The sequence below is a fragment of the Python bivittatus genome, unplaced genomic scaffold, assembly GCF_059951505.1.
Source record: "Python bivittatus isolate LINGU-HERP-01145 unplaced genomic scaffold, Pbiv_v1 ctg000070_np1212, whole genome shotgun sequence".
NCBI lineage: Eukaryota > Metazoa > Chordata > Lepidosauria > Squamata > Pythonidae > Python > Python bivittatus.
In genome coordinates, this window is record NW_028277034.1 from 23,922,615 (window position 1) to 23,945,944 (window position 23,330).

Genomic DNA, 23,330 nt, shown 5'->3' on the forward strand with positions numbered 1-23,330 from the left:
TGTATCAACATGACCCCATGCAATCTTTTCCTGAAAACCTTGATATAAAATCATTTAAAAATTAAAGTATTGAAAATTGAGCTTTCAGCATAGATTCATTGAGCCCCAAATCTAACAAACTGAAGTTGAAATTTGTGTTTCAATGTCCTCAGAGGGAGTTGATAAACAGCAACTTTGGGGTCATTATAATAGGACTGGAATAGCAGGAGATAAGTAGACGAGGCTATAATGGCATTGGCTTACTTTTACTATGGCAACAGTTATCAGTTCTGGACTGCAAAAATTCTGATGATCCCTAGATGGCAGTAAAAAGACGCTTCTGTAACATTCTGCTGTTATCTGGATTTCTGCAGTCCAAGTGTGGGAACCCTATGAATAAACCTACCATATGAATAGAACAGTAAAGAGATACTAATACAGACATCTAAAATGTTTTTTCCTCCCAATTGCTGATAACTATATTTTTAAAGAAAAAAAATTCTATTGTTTCCCGGAATTAGGCATACAGTACCTGATCTTAGAAAGATACATCACGTTTAGGTATACGTTATTTCATGCTCTAGTTATGGTCTTCTAATAAATCTGTTGTGATCAGTCTGGGACTAGTGATTTATAAAAAGTCCTCTCCAGTTACACAAGAGGGAGCTCATTATCACTTATGGGCTTCATAGATTTATCAAAACATCTGCTTTTGGATAAGAACTACTACAGTGTTACCGCTTTCCAAGAGGTTACCAGGGCTCCCAGATTTTATTACTAATACAGCAAATGAAATGTGTAGCATGAATAGAAAACATCAGTAGAGAAGCTTCAGATATTAATGTTCCAATTGCTTCCTCTTTATATCTCAGCATAACAAGCATGGAGCCACTGTAATCCTAAAGCACAGGGCCATATTTTTCTTCTCACCAATTCAGATCTTTTGATGATCTGTTCAAGCTCTACAATCAGTTAATTCTTTTGTTTTTGGGGGGGGGGGTTGGGGTTATCAAAACATTTGTGTAATTTTTAACAATACAAAGGTATTGGTTTTGCATTAGAACTTTACATTGTTTTCAGCATTAGAACTCCAAATTATTTCCCTAAACCTTTTTAAATTCATTTTGCTTATATCTGCATGAATAATAGTAATTAAAACAAAATATGGTAATGTAACTAATTATATTCCTATTATCCTTCTTGCAAGTTGTTGCTTCTATTGCAAATCTTCAATCTTTTTTTTTAATATTCAGGAAAAAATGATACCGAACAGTGAAGTGAAAAAGTAGTAAAAAGCATGCCCTGCCTCATTCCATTGGCAGGGTGGATCTGCTGGAACTGGTTCCTAAAGGAAAGGGATTTCGTTATTTTTAAAATGTGATCTCTACTCCAAATTAAAAACATGAAACAAAGAAGCGAACACGTGTTTTAAAGTAAAATTCAGCATTGGCTCCCCACATTGCTATCCTGTAATCTCGCTTCTCGGTTCGTAAGAAAACATCTGTTCACCAATGCAAGAGAGCTAGGTTTCCCCATCCCCAGAACAGCGGCATTTTCATTTTGTACACATTATGGCTGCCTTTATAGTTCCAGAGTACCCTACAGATATATGGATTTCAACATCCATAATTTACTAATTTATTTTTTAGACTTATCCACTTTCCTTCAGGAGTTCACAGCAGCATGTACTGCGCTCCATCCCCCCATTTCCCCCCGCAACTCCTCCTCTGAAGTGGGTTGAACTCAGAGGGAAAGTGGGCTATTGTAGTAGAAGCACTAAAAACTGGCAATCTTCTGTAAACACCCATTCATCTAAGTTTTTAAAACACAACCATATTTTTCTTCAAACAGTACACACTTTCTAATAGGTTATCTTCTTTAATAATCTACATTCAGAAGTTATTAGAGGTTAACAACTATGCCTGTGGGTCTCAATCAATGACTTGCACATGAAGCAGAACAACTTGAATTTATTTAAAATTCATCTCAAAATGCAATGTTTAGTTTAAAAAACATTTAAAACACCAAAATATTTCTAATTTAAAAAGAAACCTTGTTAGGAATAAAGAAAATTTACATACTGTTGAGTTGGGATTGTGTTGGGAAATTAAACACAGTATTAAGGCCAGCATTTCTATTTTAATTCAATATTTAGGAGGTATGGAGAATACAATATTTTCTTTACTATAACCACGTAAGAATGAATTAGTAGATTTTTCCATCACAACTGATTTTTTAAAATTGTACTTTAAAGAGAACTACCTTTTCCCTTTTTAGTTGTTGAGGCAGCGTCTATTTGGAGTAAGGATAGTGAATCAATAAATCAAAGTACTCAAAATGAATTCTGTACCTGAAGGAATTTTTAAAAAGTGGGATAAATCTTGTATTTTCTTTAAAAAACAACAAGAAGATGTTAAAAAATATCACTTGCATAGGAATTTAAATATAAGGCCAAGCAAGAAACTAGGCATAACAAAGATCATTAAAAAGATTCATGTGGTGTCAAGACATAATATTTCCATTTGTATTGCAATCTGATTTAAAAACAAAACAAAACAAAAATCACAGTATCTTCTAGTACTATAAACAGTGAATGTCAAACCGCCTCACAAATTTTCATACTAAAAACCAATACAAAGGTTTGGTTGCAGTAGAAAATTAAAAGCACATTGTTTGAACCTGATATGTGAGCTAGCACAATGGTGCTAGGTACGTACCTGATGTCAGAGTTTCTGTCTTTTGTAAATAAAGTAAATATTATACTTTGCAGTTAAAGAGTGAGATCAGTTATTACTGCACACCTTCAGTGATATTGAGGGTTATGTGATATTCTGGGCAAAGATCCCTCCCTGCAGAATCTTTGCTTGCCAAACAAAGAACACTGTTCTCAGTGAAAATTCAAAAGGACCTCCTCTAACTAGTGCGCTATTGCATAAGACATTAGGGTAGATCCAAACACGTGCCTATTATTACGAACTCACAGCCCTGTCTGATAGGAAGGCAACCTGTAGATTCTGAAATACTCTTTGCATGTATTAAATATAAAACATAGGCATTTAACAAATCATCTCCTGACACTTCAAGTAGATTAAAATTGTGAAACTATTTTTTTCTAATTCATCTTTGAGCTATTAAAATGCACCTCAGACCTTAATTTCAATATCATACACATAGCTTACTTTCTAGAATGTTATATAGTAGTGTCAGAGGGAGAAAGGAGGATGTTAAAAGTACATTAGGTGGAGAAAGATGAACCACCATTTTAACAAGGAAAAAGTGCATACAACATTGTAATACTATCAATCAGTTAACTCCAGGCCAAAATGTTTTTCTGGGACCTAAGAAATACTATTTTACATCATAAAAATCACTAAGATTTGCCACAGGTTACTGTTTTATTTCATGTTGTCATCAGCTTGGTATTGAAATATTTGAAGAAAAATATTTCATTGAAGTATTCTTCTCTCAGTTAATGGTGGCTCTCTTTAAGAACATTTAAACAGGACTTCAAAGGTTTTTATTTTCATTTCACACTTTTTGTTGGCGTTTCAGATTCTGTTGATTGCCTTCCATCTGTCCAAGCTTCTCGTGTACTCTTCAGCGCTAATGTTTTTTGTTGGTCAACAACAACGTAATCGACTCTTTCATCAGCCACACTGCTGCCAGAAACACTACTCTTTTTCTGTAGAAGAAATAAACAGGGAATAGAGTTATAATAAGTGAGCCAGTTTGGTTTAACTGTTAAGACATCAGGCTAGAAACTGGAAAACTCTGAATTCTAGTTCTGCCTTAGGCACAAAGTCCACTGGATGACCTTGGGCAAGTCACTCTCTCTCAGCCCTAGGAAGGAGGCAATGGCAAACCACTTCCAAAAATGTAGCCAAGAAAACTGCAAGGACTTGTCCAGGCAGTTGCCAGGACTGAACACTGACTCAAAGGGACACAAACGCAGAGTTATAATAAGGCAAGGTAACTTAAATGTTTTCTACAAATAAAAGGCTTCCTTTCCAGAAGAGAATGTGATCCAGTGGAGGTGCCTAGTAGAAAAAAGGGTACATTTTTTTTGCCAGTAATCCTTCTGGTCCCCACCTCATCTTCTGTACCATTTTCTGCACAATGGAGGAAGTCAGCAGCGATGTGTGGGGAAAGGGGAATAAGCTAAAATGTATTTATTTATTTATTCCCCCACCCCCTTCAAACTAGAGGCTTGGGTTTTTCTCCACTGATGAAAACTCTTGATCCAAGCTTATGAAAACAAAAAAGAAACTACTGGTGAATATGCATATAGCTCCATTGGTATTTGAATACCCAGCTTTGGAAAGCTGGGTGAAAGAAAAGTTCTACGCTTATCAGTGTGGTGACAGATAACATATAAAGTAAATGTATTTTCTTCGTTTTGCTGATCCAAGAGATGGACTGCAAAATGGAACTAACAGATAAAATGATTCATTGTCAGGAGCAAAATTATCTGTGGGTTCATAGCTATGCAGTTGTATTTACCTTGCGAGGTGGGGTAGATTTTCCAGAATCTAAGTCCAGATCTAAATATTCCACCTGCTTGTCACCTTTAGGTTTTACCATAGGACTGCTTCCCCCATCAAGACTGCTGCTGCCAAACAAAACCTGAAATTGTAGTTGAAATTACTGTAAGTATCAGTGAAAAGTTTTAATATAAAGTAGTTCTTAACATTGTGAAGTACTGTGACTAGATAAAAATCTCATTTTGTAATATGCCATTGAATATCTAACAATATTTTACAACTAAGAATGTCTTTAATTAACATTATTTAGGGGCATGGCAATAGGAAAAACTAAAATCAAACTCATATTTAATATTAGGGATGTGCAAAAGGTTTTAAAGTCAATATGACTTAACTAGAAATGACCCAACACTCTTCTGTTCATTACAGAAATATTCCAAACTTGGAGAAGGACTATTTTAAGTTCAGAACACTTCTGGAATGGCTGAAACCATGTTAAACATGTTCATTAAGGTCAGAAGAGCTGTTCTGAATTTGCCTTATCCTACCTTACCATTACTTCACAATAAATAAATAAAATATTTGATAAAGATGTATAAAAGTATGCACAATATGGGACAAGTTGACTGGGAATACTTTTTGTCTGTATCATATGATACTAAGACTTGATATGGTAAAATTGGATGATGGGAGATTCAAAACAGGTTTAAATAAATACTTTATAGTGATGGAATTCATTCACTATCAGAAGACATGATGATGGCTGAATAATTTTGAAAGGTGATTAGATACATTCAAGGATGATCAAAGGGTTCTAATCCATATGGCTATATAATGCTTAAAGAATAATATCTATTGCTAGAACAAGAGTCGGACTAGGATACCATTTTTAAGTTGTTCCTATGGATTCCCATCATCCAGTTTAGAAACTTGTGATTCAAAAGAGCACTGTCTATGAGCAGGGATTATGAGAGTTGAAATCCAACATTATCTGGAGAACCACAGATTCCCTACTTTATCATAGGCATTTGGCTAGTAACTTGGGCTTTTAATTCTGATCAACAGAACCATCCTTCAAACAAAGACAGAGCTGAAAATGAGGAACAGGCAACATAGATCTCATTAATTCCAATGTCTTCTTCATTCTCTGGCCCAAAGAGTTAAATTGCCAGACATTGATGATAACATTTCAAGGTGTGAAATACATGAAATAAATAAACAAACAAACAAATATTTAAAAAACAAACTTAACTAATCTGCATCATCCCCTTCCCCAGAATTTGTTAAGCGTAGCCACAAAATGATGCCCATATTATTTTAAATATTATTTCACTTTTATAAGCCTCAAATGTTTAATTGATCTGACACCCCCCCACCTAAAAATGGAAAGTATGACATAATTTTAAAAGAAAGGGCATATTTATGAAGCAAAACCACTTACTGGATCATCATTGGACTGATTTGGATTCATGGCTACATAATTCTCTTCACTGTCATGTGAATCACTGCTAGAAGTTGTACTATGAACTGAATCTGGTCGGGGAGACAATGGAAACCTGGAAGAACTAAATGAAGAAAAATATTTTAAACATGCATTTATTTTATGCTGTTCAGGAATATATTGCTGTATTTTGTTTAAAGTATTTCTATTCCATATTTCCTTTTAAAAGCAAGAACCGTAAGATAAAGGAGCTATAATAATCAAACTGAATGATAATTCAAGAGATAAGGAACACAAAAGCACCTAGGAATAAAATATAAACTGCTCCTGAAGAGATTTTTTTAAAACCGTGGTGGCCATATGAGGATTCTATAGGAAGGTCTGAGCGACGTAACCAAGACTTTGGGGCGGAGGGGTCCAGAAAAGTCAACATAGTGGTCATGACTGCCATCTTGATTTTTTCATAACCCCTTCCTAGATTCTCTGTTGTCTGGCAAAAGCCAGGAACATGCATAAAGCTACTTATATTGACAGTACACATAGGTGTTATGGTCACTGTTGAATGAAAAGAAATATAGCATGAATATAGAAGGCAAAGACTTACTCTCGTGTAAAACTTCTGGTGATTGGAGATCTAACTGGAGCTGGCAATTCTTCCCATTCTGATAAAGGTTTAATTTCTAGTGGTGCTGGTTTCACTATATACACAAGAAACAAGTTTGAAAATAATGCACTTCAAAAGAAATCTTACATTACTGTACTCATATTTATTATAGTTCACCTTCCTATAAGGAATAATTTCACAATAAAATGTTGTGGAAAAACACCACATGTTTCATCTCTTAATATACCTGAAGAACTATAAACACTTTTTATGCAAGCAACGTGTTAGTATGGGTAAGTACCAGTTTAAATGTGATAGTTTCTAAAATAAAATAAACATTACCATAGAATGAAATCACTCTACATTTCATTTGCCATCAGAGAATCAGCATCAATCTAAATTTTTTATTTTATCACTCCTGATGGACATGTAAAAAAGCTAAAAAAATTGGATTCAAATACATATATTGATATCGAGGCTTTTAAAGATAAATATTAAATTGAAGCCTTTTCCTTTTAGGATTGATGAACAAAAAGTTGGAAAAAAGCTATGGAAGATTATTTCAATATATGATTACTGCGGTGAGATTACTATATGCACAAAGATGGAAAGATTTGGCATTACTGTACCCATTGTGGAGGAATGGTTGGTGAAATTGACAGAAATTGCTGAGATGGACAATCTGACTTCTTTCATTAGAGAAAGGACAATATCTACATTTATTGGTGACTGGAAACCCCTTAAGGACTTTTTGCATAAAAATGAAAAAAAAATGAACTTGTGATTTATGGTTTTGATGATTAGACAGGATAGATTGTAGAAAAAAGAGAGTCATAATATAACTTTAGAGAGAGAGGTTAAAATATAATTGTACTTATAATTGCTGTGAAGAATATTGAAAGCTACTTCTTTATATCTTTTTTTATATTTATCTCTTTTTTTTCTATTTTCTTCTTGTTCTTTAGATCTTTTATTTATTTATTTATATTTCAAATTTGTCACCATCCATCTCACTATAGAGTGACTCTGGTTGGTTTACAATAAAAAGGATAAAATACAGCAAGATTCCTCTATAAAAATAAATAAATAGCTTCTAAGGAACTGATGTTAACTATTAGACTCGGGGAATGTCTTCAAGGTGCCAGCCACCCCCAGGGGTGGTTATATCCCTTCTCACCCCACACGAGTTGGCAGAGTTATCCTGCCTTTATTATTTTTATAAATAACTCAAGGCGGCGAACATACCTAAAACTGATGACTGGTGTGGGTCTTCCAGGCTGTGTGGCCGTGTTCTGGAAGTTTTGTTTCCTAACGTTTCGCCAGCACCTTCCCCCCCCCCCTCAGATCTCTATAAATACCCACAAAAGGGTCACATCACCCTGGGCACAGAGAGAACTGCTCCTGTCTGTGCTCCTGCACTCTGAAGATGCCGGTCACAGGTGCTGGCGAAACGTTAGGGAACAAAACTTCCAGAACACAGCCACACAGCCCGGAAGACCCACACCAGTCATCGTATGCCGGCCGTGAAAGCCTTCGACAATACATACCTAAAATTCCTTCCTCTTCCTATTTTCCCCACCACAACCACCGTATGAGGTGAGTTGGGCTGAGAGTGACTGGCCCAAAGTCACCCAGCCGGCTTTCATGCCTAAGGTGGGACTAGAACTCAACCTCCTGCTTTCTAGCCTGGTGCCTTAACCACTAGAACAAACTAGCTCTCTTTTCTTATCGCACTTTCAGCTTTTTCGTTATTTCTTTCTTTTTCGTTTTTTCTGTTCTAATTTAGTTTGTATTAGTTCTTACTGCTTTTAAAACTTTTAATAAAATTACATATTTATAAAAAAGAATTGCATTTAGCACTGACTTGCTTTGTGTGCAATGTTACTAGAGTCTAGAAAATTAATCAAAACTAATTGACCTTACACCAAACAAGCTCCTCAGATTGATTTGTCTGCTTTTAATAGGTAAAGTCCAATTATTTTTCACATTCAAGAAGGTGAAACATCTTGGTTTCCATCTTGCTGGAATAAACAGCCATAACTATTCTTTCCTCTCCTAAATACCTTCATGTATTTTGTGGGGCCCTTTTATAAAGAAAGGGAAGTTAATCAGCACCACAATATGATTCTAGCAATAGATCACAGAATATGGATCTTCTCTGAAAGTAATTTTGAGTTAAGCACATGGGAGTGCAAGCTAATTATTAATTAAGTAATTATATCATAAGATCATTATCACTTTAACTGGGTCTCGGAATACTAGATTCAAGAAAGCCTAGCAACAGTACACAATAACATTAACTGCGTAACTCTTTCTTTTCTTTTCTTTTTTTTTTTTGAAGAACAAACTTAGAGCAACTAGCTAAGACTTAATATTATCCTGCAATTAAAAATAAAATGGATACAGGGAAACGTTGATATCCATCGTTCTAGGACAGGTGATCGCATATATGCAGGCAGAGGATTTTGGATATACTTTAATTTATGTATTTGATTTTTTAACTTTTGCATTTTATTGAACTTTAGTCACCTTGAGTGTTCAAACTGTGCAGAAAGGAAGGATATTTTATATTAAAACAGATAAATGCCATTTAAGATCTAAATTGGTAAAATACCTTTTGTATCAGGCTTAATACAAGATATGAAATACAAAATGTTGTTTAATATCTTTAAAAACTTCCTATCATTTTTGGATACAGGCTACTTGAGCCAATGTCTATTTCTACATGATTCTTTGAGATCATCTGGGAATGTCTGCCTAAGTTGCCATAAACTCATCTTGCAGCAACCTGGGTTTGAGCTTTCGTTGTCGCTAGCTCTGTTTTTTTAAGTGCACTCCCTGTTTTTGTCCTAACCCCATTGGTTAGTTCTAAAAAGACCCTAAAACACATTTTTAAAAAATATGTGTAATTGCTTTTAATAGATTTAATCTAGTTTCAATTTCATGTTGTATTGTAAACTGCCAAGGAACTCTGTTAGTTAGTAGCATACGTGTAATAAACTAAAAATAATAAAACTTTCATTATTTTAACATATTCTGTTTCAAAGCAATTTAGTATATGGAATATTCTATTTAGAACTATGTTAAATAATTCATACTAATTCTACGTGAGAATAATAAAAAATTTAAGTATTTTAAACTTACTTTAAAATGCTTAAAATACCAATTAGGCTATAAATAAATGTATGAATATCCATTATGTTTTTAACATAGATTAATTTTACAGAAATTATAAAATATTCATTTTTTTAAAAAAGGAGCATTAAATATGTTAGAAAGTTCTGTAAAGATGGAACAGTGGGAGAAAAATGTCATTAAACCCTTAAGTTTAATTTTTAAATTTAAATCATTTTTTTTAATTTAGTTTTTAATACACTTCTAACATTGTGTAGAATACAGAATTATGTATTGCGCATACTTCAAAAATGATTTGGAAAATGTGCTTCAAACCTTTGTGTGAGCATTAAACACAGCACCTTTCTCCTATTCACTGAAGCAGCCTGGGTTTTTTTGGCTTCCATGTAAGGAAGCTAGACCTTCTAAGTAGGTCAAGAAACAGAGCAGGAATGCTCTTAATCGTTGGAAGCCTGACAAGAGTCTCTCACATCTAATACCAAACCCAAATCAAGGCAGGGTTATTCTGAGTTCCTTTCTCAGGTGTTCCACTTCCTCAGAACTGAGTAATCTTTTCTCTTCCCATAAGAGTTCATTGCTCCTTTCCCTCTTCTGTACTCTTTCACAAAGCCTGAAAAAAGTTGTGACTGCTTTAAGAGTAGCACTAACTAGAATCAATTAAACTCCTTAAAACATCAAGTATTTTTCAGACTCAAATGGAAGCCTGAAAAGATGTACATGCAGAAGGGATTGTGCTTGGGAGGTCTAGAGCAGTTCTTCTATATAGTTTTCAAAGGGTAAACAGCTCTATTATCCAAACAGAGTTCCAGTTGTGCACTGGGGAAATCCTTCCCCTCCTCCATATATAAACCCCACCCTACAGCTCATCTGCAAAGCAGACCTGGGGCATGTGAGGGAGTAGGAAATATAATCCAGCAGTGATCTCTCTCCCATTGGCAGAGAGACATTATAGTGTATTCTAATAGTTTTATATAAATAAAACTTTGACATAATATTTGGAACTAGTATGGAGTTTGGAAAATTATTCAGTGGAATTACCATTATCTTCCAAAAGATCATTTCAATTTAATTCAGTAAAGAGTTGAAGAGTTAAACTCAACAGAAATTAGGACAAGCTTCCACTACAGAAAACATAAAGGTTTTTTTCCTTTGTAAATCCAAAGAATTTGGATTTCATCCAAGGCTCTGAAATCAAAGATAAACGTGTAATTGTGTTTTGGTTATTTTTAAAACAGTAATGTGTCAACTACTTCTGACAAATTTGCCTAATGTATCAATGTGTAAAAAGATGTTCAAGTTTTTTTCCCCCATTGTTACATATATTAATTTTAAAAATCCATTCTACTAATAAAATCTCTATAAAGATTAGTCACTTTAAATCGTATTATGACATGACCCAATTACTTGAATATTTAAATATGTCACATTATAATGTGTACAGTAACCTACAATCAGGCAAAATACATTTGAAATAATGTCCAAGAGAAGATAATAGGAAGAAAACCAATTTACATGCAGCATTTTTCAACATATTTTGCTACAAATGCCTTTTCTTGAGCAAGAAAAAACATGGCTGAGAAGTGAGCAGTCCCATGAACTGGAATGATATGAGTAGCCATGACCACTTTTTACTGGAGTTTCATACAGAGCCCCAACAGAACATGCAATGCTGAAGTACATACCCTTTCTCCTTGTAGTAAAGTCACCTATGGTTTGTGAATCTGTTCGCTCTAAACCATGAGGCTTAGGTCTTAAAATTTTAGGGCTCTGACCTAATTGATAAAAAGAAGAATCTTTCTTAATATAGCTTTTTATTATCATGATAAAAACCAGAAAAATAGCTGGACTCCTATAAACAAGTTGCCAAGCCCCTTGCAGAAAGATTGCATTTTGGAAGGGTAAGCAAGCAACTGACAGAAAGAACACTAAGATATATCAATGGAAGAGAATATGTGTAGCTCAGTGTTGAACTGTGGAGTCCTTGGGGTTCTCTGAGCTTGGCTGTTTTCTTGCAAACGTTTCATTACCCGGCTAGGTAACCTCTTCAGTGCTAATGAAACATTTGCAAGAAAACAACCAAGCTCAGAAAACCCCAAGGACTCCACTAAGATATATGCACAGTGCTGAGAGAGCATGCAGCAAATTTGCTTGAAGGAACCAACTGAGTATATTGGGTAGAATGTCACCAACAATTCAGATGTTCTTGCTGAAAACAGTGCTGTTAGCTACCGGATTGGAAGGAATAATAATACCATAGCGATTCTTCGAGAGAGCAAACTAGTATGCTAGGGAATTGAAGGGGATTGAAGTGTATCAAGGAAAAAATGTAAGCCAGAACATAGAGGATATGCTCTGATGCCATCTTGAGCTCCTATATGCAAGGTGACATGCATTTCTAATAAACAATAAATGAAATTAGCAATATTAAATAACATTCTCTAATAAGAATGCTCAGTATTCTCAGGAGATAGAAAAATGCAAGAAATCTTTTAAATTTTATTTGTAATGTTAAATCTAAGCAAAGAGAATAAGCATAAGGTCCTCATGTTTTGGCTATGTAAAGAAAAGCTCATTTAAACAATATTTATTCCCAAATACATCTGTTTTAATACAATCACTTGTAAATAGGGATTTGTCTTAAGGTGTATATGAGTTCCCCTATTTTCTTCTTTTAGGAGTCCCTTTCTTTCTATCACATACTTTTTGCCTTTCTCTCTGAAGCTATTCTTTGCATTTGGGAAGCCACAAATCTGTATTCAGAATCACAGTCTGTAACTGCTTCTGTCCAATTTGAGATATTTGGAAGCCATTTTCCAAATTACACCACATGAAGAGAACCTTAGCAGGAAGCTACACCACCCAGGAGGACCTCATGAGCTTGCTACCTGCTGGACTTGGCATGCAAACTTTAGAACCACTTTATGAAATAATGCAATATATATATCTAACATTGTTGCATATTCTATTCTATACTCGTATATGCCTAATACATAGATAAATGTAAAGTGAAGTATTCATGTTTAATGAATCAGGCAAAACTTCTGCATGCTCTATACGTGGGTATTTCTATGTAAGTCACAAAGAGTCGTAATAGAATCGCAGGGTTGGAATCCCCTGCCCAGCGCAGGGATCCTCAGACCATTCTGGACAAATGGCTGTCCAGTCTTTCCTTGAAAACCTCCAGTGATGGAACATCCACAACTTTAGGCTGTTCCATTGCTTAATACAGTGTTGTCCAAACTTGGCCACTTTAAGATGAGTGGACTTCAACTCCCAGAATTCCCCAGCCAGCCATGCTGGCTGGGGAATTCTGGGAGTTGAAGTCCACTCATCTTAAAGTGGCCAAGTTTGGACAACACTGGCTTAATAGCTCTCATAGGCAGGACGTTCCTTCTCAGTTCAAGTTGGAATCTCTCACTGTAAAGCTTCTATGTTACAGTTTACATTTTACAGTAAAAGTCTTTTTGATGATGGAAGCATAGAAATATGTAAAATAAATAAATAAAATGTTCCTGAAATTCCTACTGACACTGGCCAGGCTATCCACTTTCAGGAGTAATGTACAGCAGCAACTTCATTTAATCTTGACAAGAATGAATGCAGCTGTAAGAAATAAGCATGGTATCTGTGATGCTTTTGCTATTAAAGAAATTTAGTTCCTGTTTCTGACAGACCTGCCCCCGATATCTGACATTCAATTACATGATGAAAGATTTGAAAGGTTTAAAATATTTATAAACTGAGTTGTTTTCATTGTACTTGAATCAGGAATAACTTATTGCTATTAATGGGGTGTCATGACTGCAGGCAAAAGGAACACTTAGAGAAACTGACTTGACAAAGTTTCTTCCATTGTCGTGTGTTCTTGCAGATTTGCAAGCCCACCAAAATCTCACATTTAGCTTTCTTTAAATTAATTCAATAAAGCTATGGATATCTATATCTAACAAGCCAACGAAGTGAAATTAGATCTAACCTTTAACCCAGAGAAACCAGGGGTTATCAAATTTAAAACAGGCCCTTCCAGACATGCAGTACTATGTAATTTTACAGAAACAACAGTGTCTTATGCTAGTTTAAAGAATAAGAAATTTACTGGGGTATATTGTTTTCAGGGATTTACACCATCTTCTAATCCAGATGCATCTGTAGGAGGTCAAAGGGTGATAAATGATGACGCCATTGCACCACGGAGATGCAAGGTTTGCTTGTTTTGTACAAACATCATGATGGTGTATGCACACATGAAAGGGGCGGAGCCTGCATCAGGTGACCTGAGGCTGCTGACAAAAGCATCAGATCCTGCAGATACCTCTCTTTTAATCTAAAACTATTATTTATTTTTATTTTACAATTCTGTGAGAATCCATTCTCTGATGGATCTGTAAACAACAGTTTCTTTCTTGGGATACGTACACAGATCAAGACAGAAATACAGGTAGTCCCCAGTTTAAGAACAAGTTCTTATGCCAAGGTCTGTCCTTAAGTCTAATTTATATGTAAGCCAAAACAGTATTATTGTATAATACTGTATAAGTAGTATTGTGTAATGAACTCAAACCATCGTGTATTTAATTCGAATTTTGCTACAATAGGCTCCTTTCTTAACTATGGGTCATCCATAAATTGGGTGTTCTTAACCCGGGGACTACCTGTAAACTCTATTTAGGCTTAGCATGTTCAAACTGGGTAGACTAGGATCCTTTACAACAGTGAGGTTCACAGGAAGAAGGTCTCATTTGATTTTAGGAAATCATGTTCTCCTGTACAGCTCCCCCTTTCATATTGTTTAAGGGTGACCCTCATTTTCTGGGTAGAGTAGCTGAAAAGAAAACTTTCCTTCCATGAAAAGTTCATTTTAGGATCCAAGATCTATGTTTAATATTCTATCTGTAATTCTAGGGTAAAATACCAGACAGCTGTCACTAATTATACAAGTTAAAAGAGTCACAGTCACAAAATAGTCATCAGTATCACTGCATATAAAATGCCCTATTATCTCAATAGGAAAAGTTATACAAGAACTACAAAAGAGTGCTGCATTCTTGTTTAAACAGTGCTGTAAAGACAGGTGCACGAGAGAAGCTCAAGCACCAACTTTGAAAAGCATTAAGCTAACTACTTATTAGATAAAATTGAATACAATTACATATAAGACCAAACTTACTATAAACATTATTTTCTCTGTCTTGCATATAGCTAGCACTTTTCTCTACTAGTTCTTAGCATGAGAACACAAAGCTCTGTCACCTTTTAAAAATGTCAGTGTATTGTCTACTAACAAACTCAGGACTATTTTCAATTTCAATCGTAATTAAGTATGTACTTCAACTTTTGCATATGGTTTTGCAATTATATTTTACTTGAATTAATTTTTATATTAACTTTAAGACTGGACTTAATAATATCAACACATCTCTGCTAAGGCAGGTGCTAATAAAACAGATTGACTACAAACCAAATGCTCATTTTAAATTTATCTTTGAGGCCACACCTCTATTACATTTGAAATCAGTAAGAATTGTTAATGACACTTAAACAGAAGTTCTGAATAATTCAGCTATTTCATTGATAGAAATGCTGAACAGCAATACTGAGAAAGCAAAATTTTCCCCAAGCAAAATCCAAATTTGTTAGTAATGCCATTTAGAAAGTACCATTGCCAACACATGCAAGCGCTGAAAGATTAGAACAGCAGGAAGCGTAATTACGGTCAACACATAATTTAATATGAGAGAAAAGAGAAGAGAAGAGAAGAGAAGAGAAGAGAAGAGAAGAGAAGAGAAGAGAAGAGAAGAGAAGAGAAGAGAAGAGAAGAGAAGAGAAGAGAAGAGAAGAGAAGAGAAGAGGCTTTATAAAATGGCATATATACAAAACACGCTCAAATAATGTGTCTTTTCTTGCTAGAGGAAAAAAAACTTACCAGTTTCTATTTTTATACACACTGGGTTGGATACAGACTTCTACCTCTACAAACAAATGGAAACTTGAATCTAGCAAATAATCATGTTAGAAAAAGGGAACAGAGCAGCAATTTTCTCTTACTCTTTCTCTTTTGATGCCACTTCCTTCCTATGCCCTTACCCCAGTGTTGTCCAAACTTGGTCCCTTTAAGATGAGTGGACTTCAACTCCCAGAATTCCCTAGCCAGCCATTCTGGGAGTTGAAGTCCACTCATCTTAAAGGGGCCAAGTTTGGACAACACTGCCTTACCCAAAAGGGGCTGCAGAGGAAGGGAGAAAACTGCCACTCTTCTCCCTCTCCCAGTTTAGTAGAACTCAGAAAAGCAAATAATCTGATTCGATTAAAAAACGTGTCAAACATTAAAACAGGGACCTCCAAAAGTCACTGATGCCTAAATTACTCCCAAAACAAAGATCTAGCCTGCTGTCCAAGGTTTTGTACAAAATTAAAAAGAAAGCTTTAATGGAAGTACAGCAATAATACAAAAGAAAATATTGTGAATCTGTTTTAAACATTACTTTTTAATTTTATTTATTTGTACAATTCATCTAACTCCTTGAGACTAAACAGGCTCTAGGAGGCTTACAGAAATTAAGTGTTAAAAGGAAGATACAAATAAAAAATTAAACTAGGTGGAACATATTTAATATGTTCATAATGACAAAATGCTAAAATACTTAATAAGAAAATACTAAAATGAAAGTCTATCTTAACTTGTAATATGGCTTTATTCTGTGATGGGGTGAACAAGGATAAGAAGAAAACGCTCAGAGCAACTGCCTGCATAAACTCATCCCTCACCTTTCCGGTCTGGCTTGAGGTTCCTGTCCACCGGGGGAGGTTCACATTCTGCCGCAGGGACTGGCCTTCTAGGAGGAGTCTTTGGACTGGATCTAAATCCCATGTGTGCTGGTGGAGGCACTTGCATTCCAAATAGTGAAAAATCAAAAGTGCCAGGAGTCATTGGCACATAGTTCGTCATTTCTTGGATGGGTTCAGTAAAACTGCTAGAATGTTGGCGTGGAGGAGAATTGGGGTTCATCGGGACATAATTTTCATCCAGTTCTTCACTTGAAACGCTTCCAACAGTCAAAAGACTTTTATTTTTCTAGAAACAAGAGTTATGACAGCAGTAAATTAATCAGCATTCCCAAACAGACTTTTTTTCTATCTTCATTGACCTGAGGTACTATTCAAGTCATATGATATATTGTTACATATTTGTGCCTTTTCTATTTCTAGAGTTCAAGGAGCCCAACCATTCCTGCTTGGGTCAGAATTCTTCCATCTCATTTCAGATTTAAACATCCACCGTCTCCTCCACCTTCTCCTCCTATTATGTGCCTGCCACATTTCTGCACATTTTGCTTAGATGTTTTTTCCATTATAGCCAAGCTGTCTGTGCAAATATTTTTTCATAGGCTCTACTAGTGTTCCCTATTGTTCCCTATTAGTGAATATGCACACAACCAAATGCTCAGTGTGATAAATGCTGAAAATATTTATGGTACAGCAAGGCCTCAATGGACATTTACATCATCTTGATGCAAGGCCTGCAGATGTTGACATTAACATCTTTACTGATATAAGAGCAGCAACTTGCTCAAGCCCCTGTAGGCATCTCTACAGAGCCCTCCAACCAGTAAATGACCTCTTTGCCTTTAGGGACAACATTAGAGCTTGTAGAACCAGAAATTATTTAAGAGAGTTCTCATTCTTATCTTGTGACCTCATGTATTAAAAATATGGTTTCTCAATCCACTGTGGAGGAAATACCTATATTGTATCTGACCAAGCAAAACAATAGAGCCAATGATTGATGTTCAAAAGGATCAACATAAAGTTTCTTTCTTGACTTGGAAAGTAGCAGGCTGGTATTTCAGCTTTAGGAATATTTTTTTCTGGGAAAATCAAAATCATACTTACAAAGTGGTTATGGAAGCCTTCCAGTGAGCTTGATCTATCATTTGGAAATGTTCGTGGAACAAAATAGCAGTCTTGAGAACCAATGTCTAAAACAAGGGAGAAGAAAGCAAGTGTTGTTTTCCCCTTCTACACCCAATGGCATAAAATTGCACAATTAAGTGCTACTAGTCAGAATGGGAAATTTTCCTATATGGTCACTTTCTATGATAGCCTTCCTTAATTTGTTATTTTCAGATAAATTCACACAAACTCCACATAATTAGAAATAATGGGAGTTCTAGTACATATCTAGAAAACATCAGGCTGAAGACCTAGCCTAGGTCCCCACTTGTACCTAACCATAGCAACAAGCATACCCTTTTTTTATGCTGCACCTCCATAACATTACCTTCATCTCATTTCCAGCCCCTGGCTAAAACAAGGTTATGTCATCCTTAGTTGTACTGGTGTTAATACTTTTCCTCTTATTCCAACCCCATTCAAGATGGGCAAAAATTCTATGCCACTGTACTTTTCCGCCAACTTCAAGGATGGGTAATAGCATTATAACTCAGCAGCAGGAAACATTGCCATGTCTCTTTCGCAGTCTAAATATACAAGCAGAGTCAGTGCTCAGCCTTATAGATCAGTGTTTCTCAACCTTGGCAACTTTAAGATATGTGGAGTGCTAGCTGGGGAATTCTGGCAGTTGAAGTCCACATATCTTAAAGCTGCCAAGGTTAAGAAACACTATTACAGATGTAAGCGGTGAACAAAGAAATCAGACTTAAAGGGAAAGAGAGAAATATTCCCTCCCATCCTCCTTTCCATCCCATTTGTTCTGTGCCTCGCATTTTGAGTTCCACTTTGCATACAGCTTTGGCTGTTCTGCACATGCAGGCCTCTTCCTTAATCCCTTGCCATCCTCATGATTTCATCCAAGTATGGGCAAAATATTCATAAAGATTTCAAATTTTATGAAGTTGCAAGAGACAAACCTGAATATCTTAGCTGATTCTAGACATACTGTCCAAGCTCATGTGTCTTTACACAACCTCAGCCTTAGCCTTAGCCTGCCAGCAGAAGCTGATGGGAGTTGAAAGCTACAACATTCAGAAGCACTAGGCTGCATAATCCTGCTTTACAGGGACTAAAATGATTAAGGCATACTTGCATAGTAAGAGATAAACACTGCAATGGCATTTTTCAGATTAAAACTAGTTTGGATTTCCATTTTGCTTGATATCAATGAAATGATTGATTTGCATCACAAATAGCACCCAGGCTCAGAAAGATATGAAGGCATTTAGCCCAGGGCAGGTAGCATTGTTGCAGATAAGGCCTGCTTTATTTTTTAAGCTTTAATTTCCTTGGGGGCATGCGCAATATCTTGATGATGCAATGACGACATAAAAAAGGACAGTGTTGACATTTTTGCCTTTTTTTTAATAGGTTGAGAAATTAATTAAAATAAATGTATGAAGCCTAGCACAATTTTTACCTACCTATTACTGTATAGGGGGGAAAAAATCACAGTAATCATGCATACACATTTCTGTTTTGGTACTGAAATTTGGCAGTACAGTAGGGCCTTAGGCCACAGAAAAGGGAGTTTATGCGGGCTGTTCACTCCTGGCTTAGGTCAATCCTTTATGCAGGATATCCACTATTACTGTAACCCCAAGAAATGGCTCTCTCTTCTCCTTAATAATCTAAAATGAAAGACAGCGCAACAAGAAAAGCCAAATCTAAGGACATATACAATAGTCAAGATAACTCACTCAATCCAAGTAAACTCACTGATTTCAGCAAATTCAACTTCCCTTGACATCAATGCACTATACCCTCAAAGACCCATGATTCTGATTGTCTATCTTTTATTTCCTTTTATCAACACACACACACACATACATGAAATAATAATACAAGAGAGATCTTAATATTGAGTAATCAGCTTCAGACTGAAACTATTGTCACATCGCTACAGTTTTGATATAAAATGTAGCAGTCCTTTTTTTATGTTATACTCAATTTTGGATGCAAAGTTAAATAATTTTATGCTTGCAATATTGATATCTTAAAATGCTATTAATATGGGTAGAATTTTTACTTTTTCTAATTTTCAATACTTAAAGTTTTCTAAATAATATGCTTATAATTTACAATATTATTACATAAATATTATTGCACTGAAATCTGCACTGAAATAATACAATGTATCAAGGTTTATAACATCAAAATAAAAGGAATTTTTTTAAAAAACATGATTTCTGAACCAACCTCCTTCTCTTGGACCTTGAAATACCTCAGTGAAGTATAAATGAAATCTTTGATAAAATTTATCCAATACAAAAAACCACTAACCTTTGCGAAATATATTCATATCCATGGTGGAAATTGTGTTGCTGCGAGATGGGAGCAAGCCGCCTGTAGGGATGCAGTAACTGCTATCGGTATCTGAGGCAGTACGAGAGATACTACATGCCTCCACAGGAGAGCGATCTGAAGCATGATGGGGCTTTGGTGGGCGAGGTGGAGGGACATCTGGAATAGTCTCTAGCTTTGAACCTTGAGTCAATGAACTTTCTGGAAAAGTTCGTGGAATCTGGTAAGTACTTCCAGGTGTTGAGGGAATGTCATAACTAAGGGAGAAATGCCTCATCTGTGTATCAAGAGAAGATGTTGCAGATGGAGTGCTGAAAACATGTTGCTCTCCGTCTGTATCAGTTCCAGAAGGAGATGCCTTTGGTAAAACATCTTGAGAATAACTCCGTGGTAGATTATAAAGGCTGCCATCTACTGACACTGAAGCTGCTCTTGATGTGGGGGAATCATATACACTATGTTGCTGAAAATATCCATTCACTGCATGCTTGTTTAGTGATTGCACAGAACTTTTATGGGAAGGCACATTATCATTGCAATCTGTTTCAGAACAGGCAGTTTTTGCTGTATCAGCTGGCAACCTAAATGTTAAATGAAAACAAACAAAAAATAAATGCATTGACATATCTCTTCCAGAAACTAGTATTTCCCAAAATAAGAAACTAAAAATAAACAATCACAACTGTGTGTTATACTAGCTTTGATTTTACATGTATTACTAACATGCAGCGTAGCATCTGTAATGGAGTCTTACACTAGGACTTGAGGGGGAAAACTGCTTCTTGGTGAATCACTACAGCTACAGAGGTGGCATTTTTTGTTCTTAAATTCAAAAAGTAGTTGATTTCATGATATACTGTATTTCCACACTGCGTTGCTAACATCTCAGCTCTTATTCTGTCTCGTGAATTTCAGGCAGCAAAGCTTCTAAGAGATGTCTTCTCATAAACAGTCAAGGTTAATTATTTACAGGACTGATTAATAATAAAACAGTAATTGTACTAGCTCTTATTAATAATTGCTTTAAATATGCTGCTTTATTATTATTTTTAACTACTTTCTTTCTCTCAGTCCTTAAAAAAAGCACCCCACATAACTTGTTATGAATTCTTCAATTTTGGAATAATGTATTCTTTAGACTGACAGCCAGTTCAGTGTGGCGGTTAAGGTATCAGGCTAGAGACCACGAGTTCTAGTCCCACCGAGGCACCAAGCCAGCTTGGTGACCTTGGGCCAGTCACTTTCTTTCAGCCCAAGGAAGGAGGCAATGGCAAACCACTTCTGAAAAACCTTGCCAAGAAAACTGCAGGGACTTGTCCAGGCAGTCTCCAAGAATTGGACATGATTTGACAGATTAAAAAAAAAAAAAAACCTTCAGACTAAGAAATATTGTTTTAAAGTTATTTAAAGGTCTAGTGGAAGTTACAGTTGAAAAAAAGTTTAAAACAATATTTGTTATGGAATAGAAATATCTCATGCATATGAGTCAGGGACTGGAATGCTGTTCAAAAGCAGCTGTGTATATCACTTTGCTCCTGAATATGGGTGGACTGGCCATCTGGAACACTGTTGTATACTACAGCATTCTTCCTTATGCCTATTATCATAGAATTATAGAGTTAGAAGTTGTCATTTAGATCAAATCAGTGCAGGAATCCAAATTAAACCATCCTTGACATACAGCTGTCTAACTTCCACTTAAAGACATCCAGTGAAGGCAAGCCCACCACCTCTCTGATTAATTCATTTCTGTACTACATTGTTTTAGTGTGAGGAATTTTCTAATGTGAAACTGGAACATGCCCTAAGTTAAGAGGATGGGTTTTAACTTTCTGCTTTTTCAGGTACTTGAAGAACATGATCATATTCCGCTGTTCCTCAGCTTTTCAAATGTAAATATTACTTAATAGGATTTACTTCCTATTGTCTTGATTATTCTAGGCATAATACTCATGATGTGATCTGTTCAATGCAGAGTAAAATGGGATTACTATTTCCCTTACAGATGCTTCCCATATCACACATATCACACAATAAAAATCCAGTGAGAAAAGAGGTAATCTTTCTTCACATGAGAAGAAGGGTGAAGTATAAAATCCTAAACTTTTAGCAGGTATGGATTAGAATGAAGTCTAGGTGTTGGGAAGAGGACTTTCTTAGGAAGGAGCAAAACTGTAAAGCAGGCACTGAATTTTTTCCATTACAAAAAATAAACTCTTACTTCAGTCTTTTCAAAATGATGCAATATATGCAATACAATACAACCATTTCTCCACTTCAAGCCACATCTCGTTGGTACATCTGGATACAACAAGTAGTAATTATTTGCACTGCTTATTAAAGTCCACAGCAAAATGCACAAGATGCACAAATACACACACAAGCTGATTTTTTTCCAAACAGGCGTTAGGTTTGTGGTTAAATTCTAAAGACAAATCCCAAACACTCACTGCAATGGAACTTTTTTACTTTCAAAATCCTCCAGCAGTAAATACTCCTCCCCTTCTTCTGAGATGAAAGAGCTGGTTTATGATTACATGATAAAAATTAAGAGATCAGTGATGGAAATGATTTTTGAACAGTAACCCTAACTCCTCTTGATAAAATATTTGATAAAAAGAGCAACTTTAAAGATAAAATATCATTGTATGTAGGTTGATTTTCGGGTTCTTTGAAAATAATATGTAAACGGCAGGTACTTAAGATGAATTACCTTACCCTTAACAAATCAGACTGTAGTCATAGTTCTTTAAAAATCATACAGGAGCCCATGGGGAAAATATATATATACTATTCATAAAATATTAAGCTTTCCATCAAGTTTGATGAACCTCAGTATTTTTGGAAGAAGAGAATGGAATAGGTAATGTAGGCCACAATAGGCAGTGAAAACTTTTTAAGCTATTTAAAAGCTCCCTATGATAACTCTTACTATAGCATTTTAATGAAATAAAAAAAGTTAAAGGTTTACCTTGCTGGTTCAGGCTTCTTACTCTGACAGTTGACTAGTAACAGATAGTCTTGTGGATCTTCTTGACTGGAGGCAGACTCCAATGGTGGGATGTTAATTAGCTGATATGGAGGAGGTAGGGATGGTTCTGCTTGTACAGATGGCAGGGAAGTACTGACAGCTAAGGGTAATTCGGCTGGTACCGGCAGAGAACTGCCAGGCGGCTTCACAGCATCTACAAGTACAGAAGCATGTAGCCATGTCACTCAATACTCTGTTTGTTCATTCATTTTATTTATTTATTTATTTATTTAAAAGATGTATATGGCCACCCATCTTATGGCACACAATCTAGACAACTAGCGACAATGATAAAATCACAAGCAATAAAAACAATATAACTAAAAATCAAGAAAAACCAGGCACCCAATCCATCATCTACATCCATTCATCTATGCAACCCCAAGCTCCAACCTTACTATCCCA

At 35.6% G+C, this 23,330-nt stretch overlaps 1 protein-coding gene across 4 annotated transcripts in view; it reads right to left on the minus strand.

The window, feature by feature from the left end:
* Positions 1-1,890: 1,890 nt before the first annotated feature.
* The window catches only part of GAB1 (GRB2 associated binding protein 1), a 97,033-nt gene continuing 75,593 nt past the window's right edge, over positions 1,891-23,330 (minus strand). Inside the window, exons 3-12 of one of the 4 annotated variants that reach the window (XM_007428841.3) lie at positions 22,866-23,079; positions 22,345-22,416; positions 19,874-20,475; positions 17,531-17,616; positions 16,406-16,712; positions 11,323-11,412; positions 6,506-6,599; positions 5,902-6,025; positions 4,480-4,602; positions 1,891-3,661 (exon numbers count right to left, since the gene is read on the minus strand). In XM_007428841.3, coding sequence (XP_007428903.1) covers positions 3,503-3,661; positions 4,480-4,602; positions 5,902-6,025; positions 6,506-6,599; positions 11,323-11,412; positions 16,406-16,712; positions 17,531-17,616; positions 19,874-20,475; positions 22,345-22,416; positions 22,866-23,079 — 1,871 coding nt within the window. In that variant the 3' untranslated portion in view covers positions 1,891-3,502. The remainder of the gene's footprint in view (positions 3,662-4,479; positions 4,603-5,901; positions 6,026-6,505; positions 6,600-11,322; positions 11,413-16,405; positions 16,713-17,530; positions 17,617-19,873; positions 20,476-22,344; positions 22,417-22,865; positions 23,080-23,330) is intronic. The other 3 variants (XM_007428843.3, XM_007428842.4, XM_007428844.3) reach the window with 3 other exon arrangements.